The following is a 26426-nucleotide window of genomic DNA, read 5'->3' as shown; positions in this document are numbered from 1 at the left end:
GAATGAGAACAGAAAAGCCCAGCCTAAGGCAAAAACGCAGTTCAGATGCAGGGCAGACAGCAGAGATGAAGATTAACCTGCTTTTCCCAATGAGTTTTAGGCCTGTTTCAAGTTGCACACCACATACGTTGGCTGCTTTTCGGCTAGTTCCTACCGTCACCTGGATTCCCCCTTACACTCCCCCAGCCCGCCTGGCACGGGGCTCGTCCAGCAAAGCTAACAGCAGGGGACTTCGGGACAGGGAAGTCTTTGGCCCGTGTCATTTGCAAATGGAGCAAGCTGGACTCAAGTTGCGACAGCTGGATTTGAAAAAGGCTGAATATTATTTCATTACCAATAGCGTTCCCTGAAGTTAACGTTTCTCACATGAAACGGCATCATAGTCCACGGGTACTTTTATTTATGCAGGTTACGGTAGGGTAAACATGCCAGAGGGGTCACGGGAGAAGTCAGACGGGGAATTTTTCTGCGGCACCCTCTCCCCATCAGACAGAATAACTCATCTGTCCGGTGCAGGAGAGGAGAAGAGCTGAGCAGAGACCGCTGGCGGTGTCAGGGCCAGCCTCCCTGAGCAAAGGGTGGTGCAGTGCGTTGGCCACTGCAGCTACGGGAGGTCCAGGACAGGGAGCAGATCAGCTCTGAGATGTACTGAGAGCAGCCCACGGAAAAGGCGAGCCCTCTGCCCCGGGAGACCCGCTGCTCAGACAGGAATACTGCAGCCGGGCAAAACCACGTGCTCCAAAAGCCGTGCATAAACACAGGTGAGAAGGACAGAGGGGAGCGCGAGAAGGACCACGGAAGAAATCCTGGTCGGACACTGCTAGGAAGCTCGCTCAGCACGTTTCAGACCCGTTGGTGCCGGCGCCATCTGCTCTGACCCTCCCCTGAGCTCCCATCGTGGCCGGCAGGCTGGCCAGTCCGTCTGTCCAAGGAAGCTTCTGGAAAACCAAACGGCATCTCTGTCCTAGCCGCGCCGTGCACACCCACTTCCGTCACGCTCACAGGACTTCCTCAGCGCACGCAGTAAGAAGCCTCCCCCTCCCACTGATGGAAAGGGTTAAAAGCCACTTACTTTCTTTCCAGCTTTCAGCGTTCTCGCTGTGCATTTCGAGCCCTAGCGGTTCCCGGCCGGGCCTCCCCGGCCTCCCACTCTCCTTAGGCTGGGGACAAGAGGCGTCCCCACAGAGAACACACACCACTTTGTCAGCAAGCAGCCGGGGTAGCGCGAACCTGCCCTACGCAATCTCGGGCTCCGCGTCCCGCTAGAAGCGACGCAGCTCCCCAGCGCTCTACACACGCACAGAACGAAACGAAGGCTGATGAATTCTGTCCGTCACGTTGACAGAAAGATAATTTGTTGCCCTTATCAATCTCTACTGTCTCAGGCCAGGCATGGGTTTGGTCACCCCTGAATCAAATTGTTATAAATCGATATTGCTCATTGGCTAGTACTTCACCCTCCCTCAGCTCAGATACGAAGGAGGCATAAGGCATCAGAAAAACCAACTCAAAAAGCATAATGTTTCTCTCCCACTTCCCATGGATAATTAGCAAGACAAGTGGAGAGCAACTGCAGAGGTTGCTCAAACTGTAATCTCCACCAGCTCATGGAAAAGCTAGTAAAGTTACCTTTTGTTTCCTTGCATTTCGTGTCCCACCCTTCCCCGATCGCTTCTGTGGCATGGCACAGAGCCTATACAAAAGACACTCTAATAAATAAGCATTGTGTGGAAAAGAATCCCAGCTCCCAGCACCAAAGCAGAGGCATCCCAGTCTTGCAACAAAGCAGCACAGTTCCCCCAGAATATCTCACTGCCTGAAAAGACAGACCATTCTACTCAATTTTCAGTGCCCCTCTTCCTTCTGTCAAGGAAAAATAAAAGTCCCACATGCAGCAGGGGCTCTCTGCTTGCTACGGTACCTGGAAGCACAGTCAGGAGAGGTGAAAGGAGAACCAAAAGATGGACGCTGTTGTGGTGCACAGCAGGCTGCATGTTGGCAGGGTTTTATTTGGATGTCTAGTAACAAGTGAACTCACTGGGAAGATGCAGAGCCTGGGCATGGACAGTTCAAGAGAGATTTGAGTGGGTTTAGGTTTTTGTTTGGGCTTTTTGCCCAGGGGTTTGGATTTAAGTCCTCTTGTTTTTCCAGGAGTTCACCCGCCATGTAATGTTGAGATGAAAAGCACATTATCCTGGTCCTGCAGTTTATAATCCAGCTCACCCTGCAGGTCAAGAAAAAAAAAAAAAAAGGTTTAAATGTCACTTCAAAATACTAACTGCAAAGAGAAAGCAGCTCATAAAAAGATGGGGAGCGTTAGAGAGTGCAGAGGGGAAAGACTGAGGTTTTAGCCTTAAAGGAAGCAAAGGTGAGAAATCAGACAAGGAGCTGGCATGCATTATCCCAGGAACACGCCACTTTCTGGACCACGGTATCGACAGAACAGGTGGTTGCTGGAGGCAGGAAAATAGTGACTATTGTCTAAGCTCAACAGTGGACTGAGAAGGGAAGGTATTAACCAGTTGCTAGTTTGGGTAGAAATCTCCCCGGGGTTGTCTTCCCAAGCTATGCAACCACCTTACGTTGGTGAAAGGGGTCTTGCAACTGCAAGACAGCATCACAGGGCTGTGATGTTGTCTGGAACCCACTAAGTTGTTATCCCAAGCGTGGGCGAGAGCAGCTCAGCTCTGAGAGGTGTAAAGCCCGTTGCTAGAGGTCAGGGAATATGGGTGATCTCTTTTCAAACACCAACTGGTTGATGAGACTCAGCAGGTTAGATAACGGCTCCAGGCTTTCGAACAGCCACTGTGGCACAATACATGGAGAGAGATCCCAGTCCACTCCTTCCCCCTCAAATATTAGATGCTTCGCTGGGGCAAGAATCAGAAATAGCTTCTCTGAGAGCAACCACAGACAGCAGTGTTTTCAACAAAGAAAGTCAAACTGAAGGAGTACAGACCATTAGTTCCCAGTCTGCGTCGTTGATGAGCACCAAAATTCCTGGCCTCCTGCAGAATACAGAGAAATAATTAGGATACAGGGCTGCTAAAAAAAGCTTCACAAATAGTTAAGAACAAGGGATTTAAAAGCACAGATCACAAGCTGACTGCCTGTAAAGCCATAGAGAAAAAGGAATCCTAGCACAGAGGTGGAAACAGGTACAGTCTGTGCCCTTTCTAGATCAAATAAAGGGGAGGCAGGAGCAATCCCAGAGCTCATTTGAATCAAAATGCACCATTCCTGAGGATGCTCCAAGACGACTACATTTCTGTAGGACAGAGAAAAGCCAGGTAATTAAAACCCACGCACAACAGTCGAGCGCAGAGAGCTCGATGCGGAGGTCCGGGAAGCTATTCCGGTGCCCCTACCAAAGGCAGTAAACACCCAGATCCACTCAGAGCCCATGATTACAGGCAAAGGGATTCCCCCTCTTTGATCTTCAGTGTCCTGCAATTGTCTCTCCTGTTACCAGGGGACCTGGCACACGCTTCAGCTCACAAAGATCCGCGAGGAATGTTAAACACCCCCAGCGCCACCCCGCAGTCAGGGATGGCTTACACCGCTCACTCTGCTCCATTTCTCTTGGCTTCCCCCCCCCCCACGAGGTTGGCCCCATTTTGACAATAAAAATACATTTCCCAGAAGAAATATTTGTTAGCACTTCTCCGAGTGACTGCTTCAGTCCCAGTGATGTCAGCAGGGAATGGAGAGTCCTGCTGAAACTCCTGGAATCGAGGATGCATGCGTGCCACTGCTCCAGGTGACAACACGGAGAACACAAAGCGTACGCGTTTCTGCTTCAGATTTAAGGTTTAAGGATGTGGGGTGAGAGCTGCAAAAGACAAGACATGCTCTCTGCGGAGCACTGCGAGATTCACCTTGGCATTCCTTCCAAATCAATGGGACACCCTCCTCATTATCACTTGAGCATTCCCCATATTTTCATAGACATTAACTTCCTTCTTGCAACCAGCATGAAAAATGTATCCCCAACCACAGGGATCAACAGAGAGAAACACAAGAAAGATGCACAACATTTGTACTTACACAGAATCCCCTTGCATAAATAATTCTGGTCGTTCTTTCAACAAATTCTGTTTGATCCACTTTAGCAGGTTTCTGATATCCCCTGAACAGAGAAAGGACAGCAGTTTACAGACTAGCTCATGTCAGAACAAAGCGACTGTCCACAAAAGAGTGGATGAGGAACGTGCCGGATAGGTGGGGATAGCTGCGAACCTTCACTAATAAGAAACCGCACAACAGAACCGTCCCTTACCAGCACCTAACGTGCACCCCTGAACCAAGGGAGCTCAGAGCCCCGGGCTCTGCCCCAAACTCTACAGCTCAGCAGAAGAGGTTTCCTCCTTCCGAGAGAAAGGGCAATTCAAGGAACAGTGATCCTCTGCTTGAACAACAAAGTACAGCTCTTTAGGGGAGTAACAGAAGGATGCCCTAGAGCTTGTCCAGATCAGCATTCACCAGGAAGGGCCACCTCCCTTAAGGAGCACACGTGCACACGTTCAACGCATCCCCACCAAGAACTAACGTAGAGTTAATGCTGAAAAGCCAAACCAGCAGGAGACTCCAGACGTTAGTATTTCTTTAACACCTCCCATGTCCTGTATATTCTGTTATTACCTAACAAACTCATGTTTAACTGCATGTGTGTTTGATTAGATTTAAAAAAATCCAAAGCAGTAAGCCTAACTATGTGAAAGGAATACACGGGGGACACTATCAGTACCAAAACCAGCGGGCAGTCTTGGAGACAAGCGCTCCATGACGTGAACATGTGCATAACTGTGCATTAACCATACATGCGCTGGTGGTGGTGGTGGTTGTAGTTGGGACACTTGCAATGTCCTTTGGCATCACACCTGCTGCCGTAGCCGTGCGTCCCCATGCCGTGCCTTCTCCTCCGCACGCGCTGCCCTCCCTCTACACACTGCGCGAAGGGCTCCTTTATTAAAGCTCAGCCTTTATCTTTCCATTTCAGTAGGTGACAGGAAGGATTTGTCTTCATGTAAAAGGAGGAGGAGACACTGCTGGCGGGTTTTTATAGTATCAATTTTATTTTGTGAGGCAAAAACAATTTCTTTAGTGATAGCATCAGTTAATTTCCTATTGGAGAGGTGAGACGCGACAGAGGGGGAGAATAATCCGTTACAGGGTTTAGAGAAGCTGACAAATTGCAGCGTGGAGTTCTCCCGCATTTGCCTCTATATTTCACCATTCCTCAAACCACTTCATCATTCTGCATCCACAATCAGTTATTCTCCCGGGGCTCCTTTAAACAGCCCTTTGAAAGCCCCCAAAGAGTTTTGTTTGTTTTAGAGGCACAAGGAAGCTTTCCGAACGCACAGATCCACCAGCGAGGGCCGGAGCCCCTTTCGGCAGCACGAGCGGGGACGGCGGAGGGGTTTCCACGTCTCCCTCACGTGTGATAACCTACTTCTAGTCACGGGAAGCCTTTTCACACGCCTCTCGCAGACAGAGCTAAAATTGAAAGTTGGCATCCTATTCCTCGTGCCTTTGCTTCACGACCAGCAGAAACGACCGTGCTTGTAGCAGCTTGGCTCAAGCTCTGCAGGATGCGATGGGATCACGGATGCTACCTAGGACAGAGCAAAGTTACCCCCATCATTTCTGCCATGCCCAGGCTTTTCTTTGCATCCAGGACAAAACAGCCCCGGCGTAGGCAGCTGCACATCTAGGCAACGGGGACACATCTGACCGCAGCAGATGGGGGCCTCTTTTCTGGGGTCAGGGGGCGGGAGATCCTCTGTGATTGCCTCCATTTCCCCGGCCCTCAGCGGCGCTGGATCGCGGCCTCCCTCCGCAGCACGTCAGCCTCGCTGCTGCAGCGGGGCTGCCCGGGGAGCACCAGGTATCGCTGCCTCGGAAAACGGCATCGCTCTGATCACGACAGAGCGACCTGCTTTGCGCCGTAAAGCTGCCCGCTAAACCGCATCATCTGCCTGGGGCCGACCCGAGACTCCCTTATAATGACATGTAGTTCAGAGCGCAGAATAAACCATTTTCTGCTGCTTTCCTAGCAACGCGGGCCAGAGACGGCGCAAGCCATGCAGCAGACACACCACGCTGGTCCGTCAGCCCCTAGAACAAGAGTTAACTGCCTTTGCCTTCCACTGAAAAACGCTGCTGCAACGTAAAGCCCTCCGGATCTCACACCCAAACGGCTCCCGCGCTCCATCACCAAGAAACGAAAGCCGTAGAGGAAGAAAGACGGCGAGAAGCCTTCAGGAGGCGGCGGGGGACACGAAGGGGACACCAGCCCCACCGCACGGACGCCGGCGAGCCGTTTCATGTTTATGCACGAGGCACTTGCGGCAGGGCACACAACAATGAGCTCTGCCATACGCAGCTCTCCGTGGACGGAATAAGCAGCCCTCTCCTCTGGGACCTTTCAGGGGAGATCATTTAAACAGAAACACGCGGCGCCGGCTGGATAAAAGACAGCCACCTAGAAGCAGCTTGGACGAAGGGGCGAGAAGAGTGATTTATGCGAGGCTGCCCTGGAAGAGTCCCACACCCCTACTCCTTCCATAATGTTATTTGCAGCCCCATCTGAACCTACATTCATTTACTCCTCCCCTAGAAGTCACGTACACACGTACTGAAGAATTAATAGGAAAAACAAAAGATACTCCTGTGCACGCCTGGAGCTTCCCTGCTCCAAACAGCAATGAAAATTAAGACTCCTTCCCCACAGCCAACCTTAAGACAAAATACTTTCAGCTGCTTTCTCAGCACTGATTTTTTCCCCACCCTCATGTCTCTACATTTTGTACACCAGTATTACCAGAACAAATCAATTATAAAGGATGAAGAATGACCAGAACCACACCAAAACCATCTCCCCCAGGTAGGATATTGAAAAGGAACAAGATTACTTATATTGCGAGTGGTTTGTGGAGAAGCCATCTTGCAGTTCAGTCTTGATCAGTAACTCAGGATCCTAGATGTTATCATAACGGAAGTAACAAGAAGCAAATCGTAGCACAACTGCTCAACTCATATTATCAACAGACGGATCCTTCCTAAGACCTTTTCTTTGTGACACTGTGCTACAGGTCTAACCCAGGTTTCCAGTTCCTCGGGCTAAGGATTTGCGATGCAAACATCAGGCCCTCTAGAAATGACATATAAGAAGGAAAAAATATCAACCTGGCTAGGCATCGCATCCACGGACAAGTTGAACTGTCGCTACCAACACTGCGATTTTACACTCGTATTGCTGCTAAAGCTGGCCCCTATTGCCAGAACAGAGGCCCTTGCTGTTTACAGAAGCGGAGCCGAGCTGTGCACGCCGGCCCTTGGCGGTGACCGACACCAGGCGTTTTGGCCCAAGAGTGAGGTTCAGGGGGCTGCTCAGATGATCCAGCGTTTCTCCCCTAGGTCCCCAGTTCAAGTCCAGCTCATCGCAATAATGACGTATATTTATTATTGCTGCACGGCCTCAATGAAATTCCTTCGATAGCCTGCTCCATCTCATTCACAGCAAACAAATATCCCCTCCACAAAAGTCAACTCTAACTATCCTTGACTGTCCAAACCATTGGCAGTGTCAGCAGAGAAGCCAGAGCGAACGGGCCAGGGGAGCTGAACCATCCTCAAACTGCAAAGGAGGGGCTGAAGCACAAGGTAGGAAAGCCCTGTCTCATTTGTACACAGAGACAGCTTCTGTTGCCTGTGCAACAGTACAAACCCTCCAAATTCTCAGGAAAAAATAATCTAAAGTTAATTAAAAAAAGAAAAACCGGCAAACATTTGAGAAAACTGCTTAGTTCAACTGCACAGATGGGAGCTCAAATCCACAATACAGGCATAAAACAAATCACCCAGTGAAACACACAGCTCAGGAAAACGAACTGTGTGCTTGCAGTGACACAAAGTCACTGGCTTGTCACACCAGCGGACAGGATGCAAAAGCCGCAGTGAGCGTGCATACAAAAACCCAACAGCGCCGGCTCATTTTCAGCCCAGCTGCATTATAAACACTCCTGATTGTGGCAGGAAGAACTGCCGAGCCCGCTCAGTTCTCTCGCGTATCCTCTGAGGCCCGATCTTCTGCATTATCCCAACTGTTCGCTGATGAAGAATCTGCTGAGCTTCCCCTGCAAGAGAAATGAAGCTAGGACTCCATTTTAGTACCGCCTGGAACGAGAGCCTGGGTTCATCTGCACCCTCAAAACCAAGGCTGAAATCCACAGATCTTTCCCAGCTCAATAAAACCTCCTGGGCCTGACAGATGCATCAGCGATAACTCAGCAAAGAGGGCGCTCACTGTGTACGAAGAGAAAACAGGTGCCTAGAATAAGAATACCGAGCTGGGTGTTACACTAGAAAAAAAAAAACTCACATTGAATTGACAAATGGGCAGAAACGCAGAAGGATTTTGCGCAACTGTGATATCGGTTGACATGAAAGCACAACTCTCTGCTGCCAGGGAGCTGCGTAGGTCATTGGCAGATCACACACATTCACGCAACGTCCAGACACCTCCATATCCCCCCCCACCTTAAAACCCACATACAAACTAGCGCACAGCGCAAAGTGCCTGGAAGGGCATCCAGAGGGCGTAACTACTGCCACACTCTTGCCTCGGCTGCAGAACTGAGAGCTTATTCCAGGCAAACAGGGGATCCCTATGAAGGTCTAACCATGGAAAATTCCCTCCTGCTCCGTAATAAATAAGATATATGCAGGGCTGGTCACTAAGGGGTCAGTGCTGCAAGAGCACAGCCAGTTTTCCCGGGCCGCCTTGCGGATACCTCCCTGTGGGGTACCATTTCTTTGACCCAGAATAAGATCATTTATCATACTGACCATGGCTGAGCTCCAATTTGCTGAGGTCACTAACTCCGGACGAGCGCCGCTCCACCCCCATTCTCAGCCACCGGCCTGTAACCATGACAAAGCCCCTTCCCGGCCGCTCCTCTCCCATTATTCCCCCTGCCTGCATGGAAACGTGTGGAAAGACAAGTGGTAACCCCCTTTTGCTGCTCAAGCGGCTTGTTTTTAAAACAGGCGAACTAACTTCCAACACCTGCCGCCCCTCCAGGTGAACGCCTTCCCCACGCTTTTGCATTTTAAGGCGCTCGAGGACTCCCTTCTCCCAGAAGGCCTGTTGCAAAACCTGACCGAAGGGATTCTTCAGACTCCTCCGCTCCCCCGTCCGATACACGAATCATTCGCCAAAGCAGACAAAGGTGTGCCGTAAACTGCAGAAGAAGACCAGGAATAGCTTATATAAACAGAGTCACAGGCAAACAGGTTCAGCGCTACACAGCGAGAGAGCAGCAAGGCCGAGGAGAGCAAAATCCATTTTCTCTGACAAGCACACAAGCCAATCCTGACACACGCTGGAGTGGGCAGTGACTGAAGTGCCATGAAAAAAATGAGGAGGTAACGACAGTCAGATAGAAGGGAATCCCAATCATTGCTCTCATCTGCGCTTGTCCGCAACAGGAGAACATCAAGACCTTGGCTTCTGTAATTTTTAATTGGGTTATGACATCCTTTTCCCAAATCTCAGCTAGGAGAGAACCCTTAGCAACGCTCTTCTCCTTTTCTTTGTATCCACATGATGCGAAGACATCACAAGAGTCTTTCCTAATCCGCCTGTTAACGGAGTGAAGACTCAGATCCCAGCCATCACCCAGCAACTCTCAAACATGAGATTTTCTCACAACTCACATGAAGTGGAGAAGAGCTGCCCGGGATCTTTAGTTCCCCACAATTTGGTGGTAGGAGAACGCAAGTTCAAGGGATCTCCAATCCCATTTGCTAGCCAGCAGCAAGTCTCCAGATCCATCAGCTCCTGTCACAAGAAAGCAGCTCAGAGCTGATCCTCTGGGTAAATCTAATCCCTACACATTTCCAAAGTCAGAGCATCTAATCCTATAACACCCAGTGCTATTGTCACTTCAGGCTCCCAAATAAATGCCAGTGCACCAAACTGTCTCTTTTAATTAGGATCACAGATCAGTAGTGCTGGTCCAGGGTCTTGCCTCTTGTTGAAAATTGTCAAAGGAAGGAACCAGCGAGAGCCTCAAAGCTGTATTCCACAGGCAGAAAAGGGCTGGATTAGGAATCACAGACATCAAAAATCATGGTTTGTTAACAATTCTCCTGTAATTTTATCCTTCTAGCAGTGTAGAATTATTCTCTGCAAAAGACCATGCTCAGTTCTGTCCACTCAGATTTTAAAAAGCTTGAGCAACGTAAGGCTTCTACCAAAACCTCAAGGAGACTCTGCCATGGTCTAATAGTTCTTGCAACCAAGAACCTTCCTACTACACGGTCCAAATTCCCACTTCTTCATTCTTCCTTATCAATCCATGCTATCTATGATATTGCATCACCCCAGCTACTACCTGTCCTTCCCTGTGATAAAGGAGATACCTCACCTCATCACTTTTCCATTCATTTATCCTGCTTAACCTTGAACCATCGCTGGTTAATTTTTTTAAGCCGCTCAGGAAGACAATTCAAAGAACGCATTACCGACTGCAGGCACAAAGCTCGGCTGCAACCCATCAAACGGAAATTTCCCCTCTCCTGTTTTCCTGACTTCTGGGACTTTGTGCGTGTACAGGCACACAGAGGGCTGAAAAGGAAAACCTTATCACTATCACAGGGGACTACACGGAGCTCATGCGAGACCAAAGAGTCCCCAAAGGAACGTGACTGCTCATGCAGAGAAGGTGCAGAGGGATTCCCCGGCAGCCTGGCACTGCCCTGCTCGCAGGGAATCCCCTGGGCTGGGCTCACTCTGGCACTGCCAGCGGGATACCACAGCCCCTTGAAGTCAAACTGCTCACCCCCTTTCCAGCCTTGCTGGTGGCCAGCGTCCTCTCTGGCTGTTGGGTGAATCGGTCTCGTATCTCACTAGCTGCCGTGATTTTATTCTTCTAAATACAGAAATCACGCAGCGTCCAGTCCTTGCCTCTCACTTTCAGGCTCAGATTTGCTTTGCTATTATCAGACTTTCATCCATGGCAAGCACCATTAAACCGATTCCTGTCCACCCAACCCAGCCACCCCCACAGATACTCCAAGCTCCTCGGTCTTACTTGAAAGGGGAAAAGAAAGGGCCAGTGAGATGATCAGGGTAGGGGGAGAAGGGGGGGAGGATTTACAAGTGAATGGAGGTAAGAATGGAGCAGTTTGTGGGATAAAGGGGCTGCAGAGGGAGCTTTACAGATGTGCAGAGGGACGGGCAGCTCATTGTTTAATTAAGCAGAAAGTGGCTCTTTTGAAAAGCAATTTTGCACAGGAGCTCTGAGCTCAGCAAACAACTCCTGCGAGTGAGGGCAGGCCGAGAAAGGAACAGCTGGCCCGGAGCCGTGTGAACCGCATGCTAAGCGGTTTAAAGGGCCCAGATCCTCCTCCCCGGCCCTGCTCCGCTGCCACCCTCTGAACACTGCTGTCACCACAGCAAATCCCACCAAGAGAAAAGACAGACCAGGGTTGGGGGTGGGGGGGGCTGGCACAGAAAGGTTATCCTACTAGGTGTCTGCACTGCAATACAGCGGCTGGGAAGGAGGGGGGAAAAGTCAGGCTTTGTTATCACACGGATTTGCTCACACACAAGAGCTGGTTTCTCCGGGCCTGGGAAGCTCCTTCCACAACGCATTGGGATGAGCTGATCCAGTAATGCGGCTCCTCGGCCTCCCGAGAGGGCGCTGGGACTGCTCCTGCGAGGATCTGAATTGGTCTGGCTTTTCCTTAGAAAAGACCTGCTCCTTGCGCAGGAGCGAGCATCGCCTCGCTGGGACGGCTACCTGGAAACAGCGCACGCCAGCAGCTCCGCTGCGGATCGGCACGCTGAAGGTTCGCCCCGCAGCCGGGGCGCCCGTGGCAGGGAGCGCACAAAGGCAGCGGCGGCACCCCCGCGGCTTCGCACCAAGCTCCTGAGGCCGCAGACGCGGCTGCACGCGCTGACAGCGGGACAGAGCAGCTGGGACCCAGGGCTGAACGCTGCCTCTAGCCTAGGCAGAGGTCCCACCCTGGGTAACCCACCGAGCCTCCCTCTCCTTGCCAGCAAATACATAATCACCTGCCTAACAGAGATGCATGGGCAGGGGAATAACCCCAGAGTCCTTTGAGAACTGAAAGTGCCATACCCTGTAGTTAAAAAGGACAGGGTGGCATGAAATTCCATGAAGTTATGTTTTAATATTGTTCTTCCAATAAGTCGCTGCATTACCAGAAATATCTTTATTCCTTTTTTGGAATGAGTTTAAAAACAGCTGGAATAATATTCCAGAATGTTACCAACTTCTTAGCTGCCAAATACTACCCAGCAATAGTACTGGGCATTTACAGACAAGTGATGCCAACTTTCACTCCCAATGTTACACATTGCTTTGGCATAGGCCCCCCGGACAATTCTGAACACACGCCATGCTGTATTTTTTAAGCCGCTCTGCCTGTAACACAGGTCTGATCTCTCGAGATCCCTGGGCTCTTTTGTGAGATGATGAACGCTCCCGGCTCCCCAGCAGCCCTCCATGCTGCGCCGAACGAGGCCTCTGGAAAGCAAAGCTCCCGAGGAGCAGACCATGCTCTTCTCTACAGGGAATTTCACATAGGCAGCACTCAGTAGATTATTTTAACTTCCCTCTAAACAATCTGATTAGCAACAGGGTTTTCCCTGGGGTTTTGGTAAAGGGATACCACAGACAGTTACCAAAACTCACTGATTAAAAATTTATCCTTCCAAACTTGTGAGTGCCAAAACACACAGCGAATTCTTGACTACCCCAGAAGGTCGGAGCGATCGTTGCTGGCACTTGTTACCTCTGCTCCAAAAACACAAGTCCGATCACCAAAACCACAGGAGAAGTTCCCTTATAGCTGGAGTCAGAAGGCCTGTAACCACAGCTGAGCAGCCTGCAGCACAACCGCCAGGCTTCGTAAACAGCCCCAAACCCCTGATACAAGAGCACAGCAGTTAGGTTTTGTAAACACTCTTCGCCAGCATGACACCGCTGATCTAAACCTGAAATTACCACAGAGGTTATACAATGCCAGTTATTTCCTACCCTTCCAACAGAGTCAATGCAATTCGCATGGCCATAGACAAATCCACCACTGTGAGTCCCAGTGAGATGGAGGAAGGAGCTCCGACATCACTTGCAGAGCAGTCATACAATGATCTATTTGATTACTGAAGCACTTGGTTAAATTACTGTGGCTTGTTTCGGGAGGAGGCTGCCAAATACATTTTCAGTTTTTAATTTAGGGTTTCTCTCTTTTATGCTCCATTGTCTCTAATAGCCTCTTAGATGCTTGAAAATAAAGTTGATTTCCCTGCCAATTTAATCCTCTCTCCATGTGACAAATATCGTTATTCCCTCTGCTGCTTTCTCCCACACACACTGTTTTTATGCAGAATAAGCCAACAGGGCATTAGTGCCTTCATATCCTCTAACAGCATTATCAATGAGATCATCAAAACATTCAGCAATTTGGGACAAGATTCTTGCTTAACCGGAGGACTTCTTTTTGCAGCAGCTCTAAAAGATTACCCCGTCCTGTGTAAAGCGCATCTTATGTAAAACTATCTGCCTATACAGATATATCACACCTTTTTAAATTCCTAGTTGGCAGCGACTTAAACACGCAGGCTAAACCAGCTCCACTTCGGAAATCAGCAAGTGCTGCTTTACTGACGTTGTAAGGATACAAAAAGCCCCTTGGATAACAAAAATAGGTCTTGCCACATGGCTGTACCCCTAGTGGCTTGCTCTGGTCCCATTTGCAGATTCCTTCCTTCTGCCTTTCCTAATTCCCCCAGGAGCCCACCTCCAGGCATCAGAAAAGGACAGAGAACCAAATCTTCTCAAAAAAGTGAACTGGATTTTGAATCCACCCACTTTCCACCTAGTGTCTAATTATCAGGAAATTAAGGAAATGACCACACACTAGTTTGTTAAAACAACGTTACTGTCATCCAGAGAACACTGCCCTTGTCAAACACGGAGCACAGGCTGTTTTATTCACTTAAATGTTTGTAGGTATTTGTACAATAATTTTCTGTCTCCCTTCACCTCTGGGGAAAAAAAAAAAAAAAATATATATATATATATATATATATATATATATATATATATATATATATATATATATATATATATATATAAATGCCTAAACAATTAAAATATAGCCAGGCCCAACGTCCCAGAGAGAAGCAGCTGCTCGGCAAAAAGGAGGACAAAGACAAAAATACTCTAGAAAGAAAGGAAGAGTGGGTAAGGGAGGCCAAATTGGCCAAAAATAAGTTTGACAGCTAATGAAATCAGTTAAAATAGGGTTATAAGTGCAGGTCTTCAAGCAGTATTCATACTACAAATCTTTCCCCAGAGTATGAGGTGAGCAAGGAACAGGCAGCACTGTGCACAGCTGAGCAGTTGTTTCTCTAATCAGCGTAATTCTGGCTGCACGAGGACAGCAAGGATCGTACCATTAGATATATCTTTATTTACCCAGAGATAGCTGAATTAAACTTCCTTACTGTGAGGGAGGATGGCACTAGGTACACTGCAAAATTGCAGTGATTTACCAATTTCTTATTCACTCACGTTTCTGATGCAGTTCCGCGGATTTCTCACCTCTACAACACAGTTCTTAACAGGAATATTATGACAGGTGGCTCCAGCGATCCCTTATGGGGCAATTTCAGACATTAACCCCATGTCTGCCTGCCCCATCCTTATGCTGCACGTAACTATCCCTGTAGCAGAAGCTACAGAATTCACAGTGTCTGCTCCTCAGTCACTGCAATCCACAACCAGCCCTATAACTGAAACCAACCCGTCATTCAACAAACATGAAAACACCACACTGTCAATCACAGGAGTTGAAAAGCGGACACACCGTCCATTCTGCAGCTCCTGTTACAAGGATAGCAGCATCTGAAAAACAAGGCAGCATGAAAAACCAGAAGCAACAACCTATTAAATTAATCTGGAATGAACCACAAGAGATCATAGGTTTGAACCCTGACACAAAGCCAGATCTTCAGGCAGAGGTTTATTCTTTAGGATAAATCCTGCTTCCCGTGAAGTCTATAGAAGTCTTCCCATCAACTTCAAATGGGAACGGATTAGGCCACTGCATCACGGACATCCATCAGGCTAGAAGAATCATTCTTTGGTAGTAATTCTCCCCTTCCCCTGACAGGAATAAACTCTCGTACTAACCCCTTCTTCCTGAGTATCTAATCATAGTTTGAATACTACCAATGCAGCGGATGTCAGTGAGTATCCTAAACTTACAGAACACTACAGAAAATGATACTCTAGCTCCTCAAGTTTCAAAATCAACTAAATGAGTATTTTGACATTTCTTTAATACCTTCCATCCACGGATCTTAAGGACTTTAATAGTGCTAGAATTTAATGTTGGAACTCTCTTGTGATACATGAGAGTATCACTACTACTTCAGTAGCACCAGGGGAAAGTTCAGCAACATGACTAAACTCACAAAGCAGATCAGCATCAGATCAAAGGGCGGAAATCAAGTTTCTGGATCCCTCTGTCCCTAACCACGAGAAAACCCACTATTTTAGTGCTCCTGTCATATTGGAATTACACATAATTATGTCCAAGCATCAGAAGTGCTTGTACCAATCTCTAAATACTAGGCATGACAAGAATTTCTGGCCTCAACGTTCACAACACATAGATTATGGTATTAACCATTCATGAGATATTAGGTGATAACACTTGCTGATGCTTTGTGTTATTTCAAAGTTTATAAACCCATCCTTAAATAGCATAAAGCATATCTAGCTGGAAGAATTCAAAACATACCTGCGGCAAAATTATGCTGCAACTGAAGTATGCATACATATAAGAAGAAACAAGAGAGTTAGTACAACACTTGTCTATATTGATACTCCAAATCACAAAACAGAAATTATCACTGTTCATCACCGGGACACTCAAGTCTTCAGCTTAACAGCATCTTATTTCTTATTGCAGGGAAGGCTATAAGCAATATGTCAAGCATCGTGTTCAAGCATTAGCTTTGCCATTTACAACTGCATAGTTGATTTGAAACAATTATATAAAAACTTAAAAGTCAAATGAGTAGATAAAATACATTCATATGACTTTCCTATACACACACACACACATCTATGTAACGCATATATACACACATGCATATGCCTCTTGGAAATCATAAAACAGGCAAAGGAAAAGAGGGAGAGAGAGCAGGTTAAGGTGGTTTCAAATACCAGTCAAGATAAACGTAGATGTGCTGAAAACATTCAGAGATTGTTTGTTCAGGAGGAAGGAGGCAAAAGCCTTAAGGAGGGACTCCTTTCATAACAGCTTAGAGGTAGGAAAGGTGCCCAGGCTATTTCTGCTTTGTATTTACTTTGAGGACTAACCATTGTCTGCCAAGCGATCTGATCAATAACAGGTCTGAAATTGCTTTTAGAACACATTAATTCTAGTTGTAAACTAACTACACTGCTGTACAAAGCAGCATGGTTTTGTACGTGAATTTCATTTGCTGTCATTCTTTTGACTTATCTAAAAATTTCTGATACTCACAAGGCTCTGCTTGACAGGGCAAGGTCACCTGATGTTTTTTAACACCGTCAAACAGGAGTTCTGCACCACCTCTGAAATGAAAAGAACAAACTACTGAGTCTTTGCTTTATCTTCAAAATAAAGATATTACAAAAGGGGCAATTTACATAGATGCCACAAAAGAGAAAGGAAATGATATAGACTGTATTTCGTATAGGATTCTCTGTCGGTTTTCTTCCCAAAAAATGCAAGTTCTTACGGGAAGCTGGTGTCTCCTATTGCGATCACATAGCTCTGCCACGGGCCAGAACCCTGTTGTGCCAGGCATCTTCCCAGCAGAACAGGAAGATGGCAGCTGTCCCAAAAAGCTTACAAACTGTCATGCAGCGTCTAGCGCACAGCCTTCCCTTTCTCTTTAGCTATCGGCACTGCTTCAATTCAAAAAATATTTCAGATACCACCCTATAGCCAACGTCGCTCTCCTACAACATTTTTCAGTCAGAAGTCTCGAGGCGTTCCACAAAATGTGAAAATCATAATATCTTTGTGGAATAATTCTTTCTCCAGTTTCCACTTGCAAATAGAAAAAGGAAATGACTCACACAGGGTTACACAGCAAGTCAGATGCAGAGCCAGAAATCCCTGAGTCCTGGCAACCCCTTCTTGATCTAGCTACTACAAAGCATTCCCTCTCAGAACAAACTTGAACACTGGGAAAAGCATACAAAACAAGTGACAACAATTACAACTTAAATAAAAAAAAAAAAAAAAACTCCTCTACTGAACAATCTGGTTAAAAGTCCCTTTTCTGACATTCAGATCTTACAAGGGGACTGGCCTCAAACAAGCGGGGATTTTGCCTCTGCAACCACAGCTTTTTACAAGAGAACCAGGATGAGCAGAATACAGAAGAGGTAAAAGCTGACAAGTACAGGAGCTGGTCCTTAACTCTGAAAAACCGGGATTTCAATCGCGTCTGGGTACCTAATTTCCTCAGGCTCTTCAAGAAAATTTGTTTCGTAGCTGCAGCTTAACAACCCTCAGCTGGCTCCTCGCACATATCCATTTTCTGGAAAAGGAACAATTCTGAAAGCCTTGAGCCCTACCAGCATAGGTCAGTTTTCCTGATGTTATGCAGCTGCAGGCTAAACTCAGTCTTATAAAAAGATTACAAAACTTCACCCTTTGACTAGAAGAACAGATAAGAAACACGGAGGCTAGATTAAGACACAGGACACAGAAGCAGGTAGTACAAGCTCTTGACTCCAGATTGAACAGGAAGGCCAAAGTTTCAACAATTTGGAAAATCAAAAAGTCAACTCAGCCGATTACTGGGTGCTCAACTCAGATAGAGAAACGACCAACCCCCTTTCAAAGGCCATTTAATTGCAGCAAAACGTCCTTCCAATTTAAATTTCGATTACTTTAGATGATGTTTCTCACAGAATTACATTCAGGAAGTCTTGCCTGGTACCTTGCAGCTCTTGAAAATTGACTCAGTAAAGTATTCAAAAAAACGTCACCACTTAAATAGTAACAAAAATACATCCACATGTTACAGAGTTCCTTTAAATTCAATATCTAAAAATGTCACACTAGGTTTTCTTGGCTCTGCAATGGAAGAGCACAACAGAACCCTTATTATGCCATCGGCAGCGTTACTTATATGCAGCAACTCTCCTAAAGGGCACTCTGTTGGTGTTCTTCCACCAGCTCACAAAAAATAGTTATCTGAAAATTGAAGCAGCAATTATTACCATGAGCTGAGATTCATGCAAGAGAACAAGTCACAGTAATTATATGAAAAACATTTTTTTATGTAATGAAAACAAGGTCACGCTTTGTTACAGTGGGAAATGTAGATTGCAAGATAAGGTCCTTCTGTAATGCGCTAGCTGTGGAGAACTCAGCTGTGAGTTGTACATAGAGAGCTCATTTATGCATTTCCAAGGGAAGCAAAAATGTACCTCGCTCTTCTGGGAAAATTAGGAGACTTACTGCAGCTGGAAGTGGGAAAGACTGAGGAAAGGGTTTTTAAGGAGAGGGCATTTAAAGGGTTATGACATTTCTGTGTCTGTGAAGGGGTGGGAAAAAAATCAAGTAAATAGCAGCCTTTTAGCTTTTGCTAAAAGGGGGCTTTAACAACCTAACACAGGAATTGTCGCAAACGTTCAGAGACTTCCAAGGCAAACGCTCTTCAAGCGACGCAGACACTACAGCCACAAAGACCTGAAAATTAAATCATTATACAGAACCCCACTGCTTTACATTAAGAAGAATTAAAGAAGAATCGACAGGAAGAAAAGAGAGAGCGTTATGTGCAGCCAGGCGCCCCAGCCCCCACGCAGGCACACACAAACGCAACCAGAAGCGTTTTATTACTAATTTTAATTAGTAAGAGAGGGCTAAAGGGGGGGGGGGCACTTGCCAGGCAGGTACCCGCGGCGGTGCGGGCACCCGCTGCCCCACCACGGGCGCTGCGAGGCGCGGGCAGGCCCGGCCCCCGGGGGGCGGCGGAGGCGGCGCCCCCCGGCCGCGGCGCCCCGAGCTCGGGGGCACGGACAGGCCCCGGGGCCTCCGCCACCGCCCTCCGGCCCCGCCTCAGGGCCGCGGCCCCCCCGACGGAGGGACGCAACACGACGCAGCCCATCCCAGCCCGACCCAGCCCTCCGCCCGCCGCCGCCCTCGGGCCCCGCGATGCCGCCGCCGCCGCCCGCGCTCACCCGAACTCCACCTGCAGCGACACGGGCGCCGCCATCTTGGCGGCGGCGGCGGCGGGCGGGAGACAGCGCGCTGCGGCCGCGCCGGAAGTGCCGCTGCGGCTTCCGGGCGCGCCGCGTTGCCTGGCAACGGCGTGGGGGGGGCGGGCGGCCAACGGCGGCGGCGCGAGGGCCCGGGCGCGGGCTCGGCCGCAGCCGCCGGGCCTGGCGGGGGCGGGGGGCGCTGGCGCGGGCGGCCCTCGCCGGGCCTGGGGGGTTTTCTCCGTTAATTCCCCGACCACCACAACCTAAAGGCCACGATGGCGCCGCCTGCCCTAAGCACGCCCTTCTCCCGGCTGCTGGGCCCGAAGCGGCGTCTGCTTTGGACTAGATGTACACTAAACTCCCAGTCTAGACTTTAAAGTTCTTATTCCGCTTTAAATTCCCGTCTTGCTTTGCCCAGAGTCATTTTTCACACCGCCGCCGTGCAAAGGGAAGGGACTGTACCCGGCGCCTCCCGGCAGCCGAGCCAACCTGACCTTCACCTTCTGCCTCGCGGTGACATTTGCATTTTTAGTAGGGAAACAGAAATGGCCAGGCTGGATCAGATTAACGGCCGCTCCGCCTGTCACCGCCGTCGGACGAGGCGTTTCAGCGCGTCAGAAAACGCACGGCAAATGGCTCTCGTGCTCCGTCCGGCGCCGCCTTCCCTCGCGAGCCGCTGGCCGTAGCGCCCGAGCGCCTTCCGGGACCGCCTCAGACAACATGGCCAACATCTGTCATCTGTTTGTTCTGCCCTGCCATCCCCAGGGGGAGAAGCGTGTCCAAGGGGGCCGGGTGCAGCCGCGATGGTGACAGCTGGGCTGCGCGGTGGCGCGGGCTCTCCCCCCCGCCGCCGCAGGACACCGAGCCCGCGCTGTACCAGGCAGCGCTGGCGGAAAGACCGCAGCCCCTTCACCCTCCCTCCCTCCCTCGTCCCTGCGTTTGAATGTAAATAACACACGTACGCCTAAGCCACGCCAGACGCAGAAACGCAACGTGTACCCATCTGCACGGCGCGTTACGTGCATCGGGCATAAATTCACACAGACAGACTGCCCTACGTTTATGCTAAAGGGGGTCAAAGTACGCCTCACCCTGAGAGCAGAAGGTGATGGGGGTTCGCAACGGCCTTTTGTTCGCGGCGGAGATCGTCCTCCAGGCTGGGCCAGGGCCCCGAGAAAGGCCCGTCTCCTGCGCAGACGAGCGCGGCCGACACTGCTGGCCTTAGGTTACGCCACAGACATGAAGCCGTTGACCATGGTCTTCAGCCAAAAAGTCTAGTTGGATTTCAGATACCTCTAAGCCCCGGCGCCCTTGGGTATCTCAGACGTACAGCCTTGGATGTTGAACTGATTGCGTGGGGAACTGGCCGAGGAAAGAAAAGCCTTAGACGACAGTCTTATTTCTTTGCACTTCAGAACCGGCTGAGGCACCGTGTATGCAGGGGATCTGGTAGTCTGGATTCCAGATTAGTGTTTGTAGTTATAGTTAGATACGAGCTATTCTTCTTCCTTCCAGAAATCGTTTATGACACCAAGTAATAGGAGAACTGACTCCTAAATGCATCTCAATTCCTGAATTTTAGAAATACAACAGAATATTACAGATTTAGTGTCAGTGCTTCCTTATAAAAGCAAAAAGAAATAATGTTAAAAAAAAGAAAACAGTAATCATAAACACCAGTTTCGCTCATTCAAGCATCCAAGTCTGGTTCCCGTGACAATTGCCCTGGAAAAATAGCCAGTGATCACATGAGATATAGCAGACGTTTTTTATGGACGTTGTGTTTTTGGAAAGAGGAGCAATTCTTGCCTCCCTAGAGCGTGCTGAAATCAGAGCATCACCCAACTCTCTGGCATATGTTTGGGGATGGGGAAAGTGTAATGCTGACATTGTTATTTCTACAGTGCTGTAAACATAGATGGCATTTGATAAACAAGCACATAAAGGAAAGCTACATAAAGACGGGGTTCCCGCCTTGAGGAGCAAGCACCCTAGTTCAGTTTAGCGCTAACATGTGCCCTCTCGGTCAAGCTCAGGGCCGTCGCACTGTGACTGACTTAGGCTAAACCTTTTATACGGAATTTCCCATGCCAAATCTCCCACGTGGATCCAAGCGTGAGACCTCCCCGCGTGCGCCAGGGCCGGGCAGGACCCGGTATGCCCAGCTGGCTGGTGCCGCGGCACTTAGCCCGGCCGAAACGGGGCAAGAGGCAGCCGACCAGACCTGCCCGGCCTTGGCTACACCCGACTTTCCCCACCCACAGATGCAACTGTGCCAGACAAAAGAGCAGGTTGGAAACTGAGCCGTGCAATAAAGAGAGTTTAATTTCTTTTGTCTCAGTCCTGGCTTTTTCTTGCTCTTCGGGTGCTTTCCTCTCCCTTGGAGGACAGAAGGGACGGGCCCGCAGCCCTCTGCCGAGGGTTTACTCTGGAGGAAACGGTCCGGGTCGCCAGCGCGTTTTACAGGCAAACGCAGTTTATAAATACGACAGGGCCCGGCGCTACGAGGAAACATTTTATCAGGGCGCCTCGAACTGACGATTCAATTATTTTTCAATAAAACATCAGGGGAACGCACAAACAGCTGCTCGCGTCCTTCCGCGCAGCAAGTCAAACCGCACGGGGGACAATAGCTGGCGAAACGGGAGCCGTGGCTGGAGCGGTAACAATGGGATTCCTCGCTCCGGGCTTTGTTTGATTTCCCAGTCGCAGTTTTGAACTCCGGAGAAAGGAGCAGGGGGGGTAGGAAGGGGAGAGGGGGAAGCAGGCAGAGGGGAAGGAGGGTCAGGGGGAGTTAAAGCCTTTTGCAGCCTTTCTCTGCCATTCATGTGGTAATTGGGTGTCAAGCAGAGATCAGTAAGATGGAGCCCGGCCTCTGTGCCCGGGTTAAACTGCAGCAGAAAGAAAGCGGGAGCTGAACCGATGGAGGCCCTGAATGTCATTAGGGCGGGAGGGAGGAAGCGCCTCTCCCCCAGGAGCCCTTCTGCCGGGCGCTGGGCCGGGGAGGCCGCTTCCCATTCAGGCAAAGCAGCCAGACAAAGCGCCCGGGCGGGCGGCCGCACAATACCGCACCCCCGGCTCTGCCTTCAATAGGCGGCTCTAAACAGGCGTTTAACCTTCAGAATAGCTGAAAGCGATACTCAAAGCCCGGGCGCGCGGCTGGCCCGCCGCCGTTAGCCTCTTCCTGCGGCCCAGCCGGAGGCCGCTCGGCCGGCCGGAGGCGAGGAAGGAGGCGCCCGCTGCCCCGGCCTCCTCGGGTTTATTCGCCGGCCCCGCCGCGGTCGAGGGGCGCGCGTGGCCCCCCCCCCCCCCCCCCCGCGCGGGATCAGGCCTCGGCCCCCGATGGTTTGGCGAGGGCAGAGCCAGGCCGCGAGCCCCCTTGCAGAGCGGGGCGGCGCTCGGCCTCCCGCCCGCCGTCTCTTCCGCAATTTTCGGCGTTGCCCAGCCTGCGCCGAACGAGCCGCACTGCCCAAAGCTCTCCCCGGGGCTTGGCCTTGCATCGTTTGTGCCAACGGGAGGGATTTTTAACGGACCGGGAGAAAAGCGGGTCGAAGCCCGGGTTATTTCAGACGGTCGCGTTTGCCCGTGCAACGGGACCGTGCTGGAAGAGACCAGCGAAGGCTCTGTCCCCTGCCAGCCCCTCGCCCTGCTGGCCATCCCGGGCCATCCCGGGCCATTTATTCGTTCCAGAACAGCCATCAAGACGCTCGTTCTCCTAGCGAAGCCTTTCGGCTTTCAGGAGGAAAGCCGCCGTCCCTTCCCTGCCTCGCCGCCAGCGATGAGAAGCAGGCTCTCGCCGCCGACTGATTTTTGCAGAATCCCCCGCAGCCCACCAGCCTTCAACAGGGAGGAGGCGAAGGGGCCTCTGGCCCTCGGCCTGCTCTGGATTACACTGGAGCGGCCTGGGGGGAATCACGTATTTACATTTCTAAAGAGCGCACCAAAGCATAGGCCCTTCTTTAGTCCAGAATATCTCCCTGCCGCTGCTTAAAGGCAAAGCTCGCCGGGCAGCGCCGAGAGGCGCGCGGGTCTCATTGTTTGGGTAGGCTTCAGCACATAAAGAGTGCCAGGGGGAGGCTCGAAAATCTGGGTCTTTAAAGATTGTCACAGACTCTCCCAGCAGCAGAAATTAATTTCATCCAGAAAGGGCCTGAGCATCCCGCAGAAACCCTGCCTGCTTTTAGGCTGAAACACTCTCCTTTGCGCACCAAGCATGGCTTGGCTCAGCTAGGACCTACAGCTGGCAACAGAAGCGGACCAGAGAGAAAATTACGACGTTATTTTTCTTAATATTATTGTCACTGTCGAGGATGAAGGATCTGTGAGAAACCATCATCTCCAGGGTGAAAAGTACGTTTGGTTTGTGAAGCTCTTTGGCTTTGCTCAAATTAATAGGCTAATAATAACCTAGGAAGGGATTTGAATGTTTACTTTTCCTCATGCAAACAGCTTTTTTAAATTTTTAATTAAAAAAGAATAATACCTCATACTTTGTATATAGTACTTTTATCTATATACAGCTGTTGAGCCAGACTTGAGTTTATTGATCAAAGGAGAAAGATAAGTCTCACAGGGTGCCTCTAAGCACAGAAAGGGGTTTCAATTAGCTTCTTCCGTAAAAAAAAAAAAAAAAAGCACAAATAAAAAGAGAAAATCAGAATACGATTAGGCCCCGTCTGCTTCCTTCCAAACACCTCCCTGCTGGAAGCATTTTGTCCCAGCACTGGTTTCTGAATCAGTAATGTGCTTGCGCTTGTGTTCCTGGGCTAACTGCTACAGTGGCACTTGGACCTATGCTTAATTTTTTCCATGGGAAGTGGGACTTTAAAAAGGCTCACGACTTCAACCCAGCGGGAAAAAAACTCTATTTGGTTTATCTATGTTTTGTAGCAAGTCTCAAGGCAGTGCCACGTAGGACACAACCATCCTCAGTAAGGACAACCATGGCCAAAACGGTATGCGAATTATACAGTACCAGCAGGTTTCCAGCAGGGAAAAGAGCTATTACTTTTAACCCTCCAAAGGCTAAAGGTTGGCTCCTTAGAGCCTTTCTCCCCGTCCCAGCCCGTGGGACACACGGGACCTGGGTGAAGGACAGACAGGCTCCGTGCGCTCTCTCCCCCCCCTCGGCTGGCTGCGAGGGCTGCAGCCCGCGCTCTGCAAACGGGCCTCAGCTCCGAGTACAAGCCCCGTGTATCCCCCAAATCCAACAGCACAAACCAGTCATCCTTTACATCCGCTTATTTGCAGATAAGTAATTGCGACAGTTTCACAAGTTTCCCATACTATTTGCACCTGTATTTAATATGCAGTGCCCCTGAATCACAGAGTTCACTTAGGGCTTTTTTTTTTTTTTATAAGATAAACAGCTTTCATACACATGGAAATACAGCACTAAGCCTTTCCCCTACCTCTTCTAAGAGCAGCTTTGTACATAAGGAAGCACAGCTGTTTCTTCCAGGAAGGGAGAGAAGTGCTCCCATTTCTCCCAGTACCCCCCCAACTGCGCATCTCCAGACAACAGATCCCGACAGCTCGACTTCAGCGAGATCAAACTTTCCCTTGTTCTTTTAACAGGGGCTAAGCAAACCGGCGGCTCTGCTTGCGTTGAAGCCAGCGTTCGGGCTGAAAGCAGGGGTCTGGGCTACCCTCAGTGCCGCTGAAGGAGACCTTGGGCATCCCCTGCAACGGGGATGTCAGGACTCTGGGCGGAGGGGAAGGGGACCGCCTGTGATTTCCCCTAGGTTCAAAGACAGCACAATCACCTGTACCCAAAACTTCCCCTGCCAGACAGGATCTGTCCTGCCCTCGCAGGGATAACTTGCCATGGCCAAGAGCAGAGAGGCAGGGCAGCACCCCGTGCCCCGGGGGGCTGTGACATCCCGGGGCACCAGAGGAGGTCCCTCGGTGCGAGACGACATTTGCCGTGCCCAGTCCGCCCTCCTCTGGCAGCTGCAAGAGGAACAGCGTCCGAAAGCAGGACCGAAGCACCTGCACGGCAGTCACCGCTACGCTCCCTGTGCCTCACGAGGGGCAGCGTTTCCCCCGGCCCTGCAGTAGCCACCCCAAGGCCTGGGGACGCCAATGGGCCCCTAAATGCAACCCCTCTGCAGGCAAACCTCCTTCTGCAGAGGCTCAATCCTGCCAGTGCCGCAGGGCAGTGGGGATAAGGCTGAGTTTTTCCCTGGGCCTGTTCTGCAGGAGCTTCGGAAGGCTGCTTGGGGACACAGGCTGTCCCAGGAGCATCTGTTCGGCTGCTGCACCCTAGAAGGAAGAACTGAGCGATCACGTGCACCCACCACCCTGCACTCCTCCCCATCCTCACCGTGCACCAGCCCAGCCTGGAGCTGGTTGTAGAGAAGGCCTCACGGCTCCACGCTAGAGAGGATTTTACCACCAAAATTAAAGACCTTTGCTGAGCTCACAGTAATTTTCCTCTATAAAGTTTGCAGTTTGGAGATGCTGGAGAAAGCACGGTTTTGAACATGTTTGAAGGTGCACTTGCTATATAAAAGAGGTAGATTTCCAGCTCTTTTCCTGTAGCACGTCTCAGCAGCATGCTTCATCCAGGCAAACATAAGATATTTCACCCTGGTACCTACAGACCACGAAGGGGCCTATTTCTCCTGCCCTCCCTACCCTCTCCAGTTTGGACGCAGAAGGTTTTAAAGATGGGTCTGGCAGCGAGGAAAGAGAAAGGAGAATGGGAACAAAAAGCTTGTCTGGGAAGGCAGAAATCGGAGCTGGGAGATTAAGCTCGGCCCAGCGTGGAGACAGGAAGCAGCAGGAAGAGGAACAAGGGGACAGAAGAGGGGAGAAGAAGAGATAGACCAGGCAAGGTACAGAGGGAGAACTGGGCCAGGCTGGAGAAACTGCGATGGCAACACTGGGGAGAAGACAGAGAGAAAGGGGGAGTGGGGAGTAGGCAGAGGGGTCTGGAGAGGGTCTGGTCAACAGGCTGTTTTCACACAGGCATCAAATCCAGCGGGAAAGGCCTTGCCTCCCCCTGCCCTGAGATGAGCTAGAGACAAGCCCAGTACAGGGAGGTCATGCTCCGGAGTGGCAGTTCCCAGTTCCCAAACTGGCACAGTCCCTTGCCTCCCC

At 50.1% G+C, this 26426-nt stretch overlaps 1 protein-coding gene across 2 annotated transcripts; it reads right to left on the bottom strand.

Moving 5' to 3' along the window:
• Positions 1–1971: 1971 nt before the first annotated feature.
• On the bottom strand, positions 1972–19417 carry URM1 (ubiquitin related modifier 1). Of its 2 annotated transcripts, XM_068914734.1 has the most exons (6): positions 19302–19390; positions 16600–16670; positions 5456–5618; positions 4048–4129; positions 2960–3008; positions 1972–2224 (listed from the first exon to the last, which is right to left on the bottom strand). In XM_068914734.1, the coding sequence occupies exons 3-6, from the start codon at positions 5517–5519 to the stop codon at positions 2156–2158; spliced, it is 264 nt and encodes an 87-aa protein (XP_068770835.1). In that variant the 5' UTR covers positions 5520–5618; positions 16600–16670; positions 19302–19390; the 3' UTR covers positions 1972–2155. The 2 variants fall into 2 exon arrangements, with proteins under 2 accessions (XP_068770835.1, XP_068770834.1); XM_068914733.1 differs by lacking the exon at positions 5456–5618 and having other exon boundaries at positions 19302–19417.
• Between the last annotated feature and the right edge of the window lie 7009 nt (positions 19418–26426).

The sequence above is a fragment of the Struthio camelus genome, chromosome 20 (genome assembly GCF_040807025.1).
Source record: "Struthio camelus isolate bStrCam1 chromosome 20, bStrCam1.hap1, whole genome shotgun sequence".
Lineage (NCBI taxonomy): Eukaryota > Metazoa > Chordata > Aves > Struthioniformes > Struthionidae > Struthio > Struthio camelus.
The sequence above is the reverse complement of the archived record's forward strand: the minus strand, read 5'-3'. Positions and strand labels throughout refer to the sequence as shown.

Bases quoted from the DNA above. Each gene is read 5' to 3' on its own strand.
- URM1 (XM_068914733.1), bottom strand. From the start codon at position 19,336: ATGGCGGCGCCCGTGTCGCTGCAGGTGGAGTTCGG. The intron at 16,671-19,301 runs GTGAGCGCGGGC...TTTTCATTTCAG, and splicing joins TCGCTGCAGGTGGAGTTCGG to AGGTGGTGCAGAACTCCTGT. The intron at 2,225-2,959 runs GTCTGTACTCCT...CTTGACCTGCAG, and splicing joins ACGCAGACTGGGAACTAATG to GGTGAGCTGGATTATAAACT.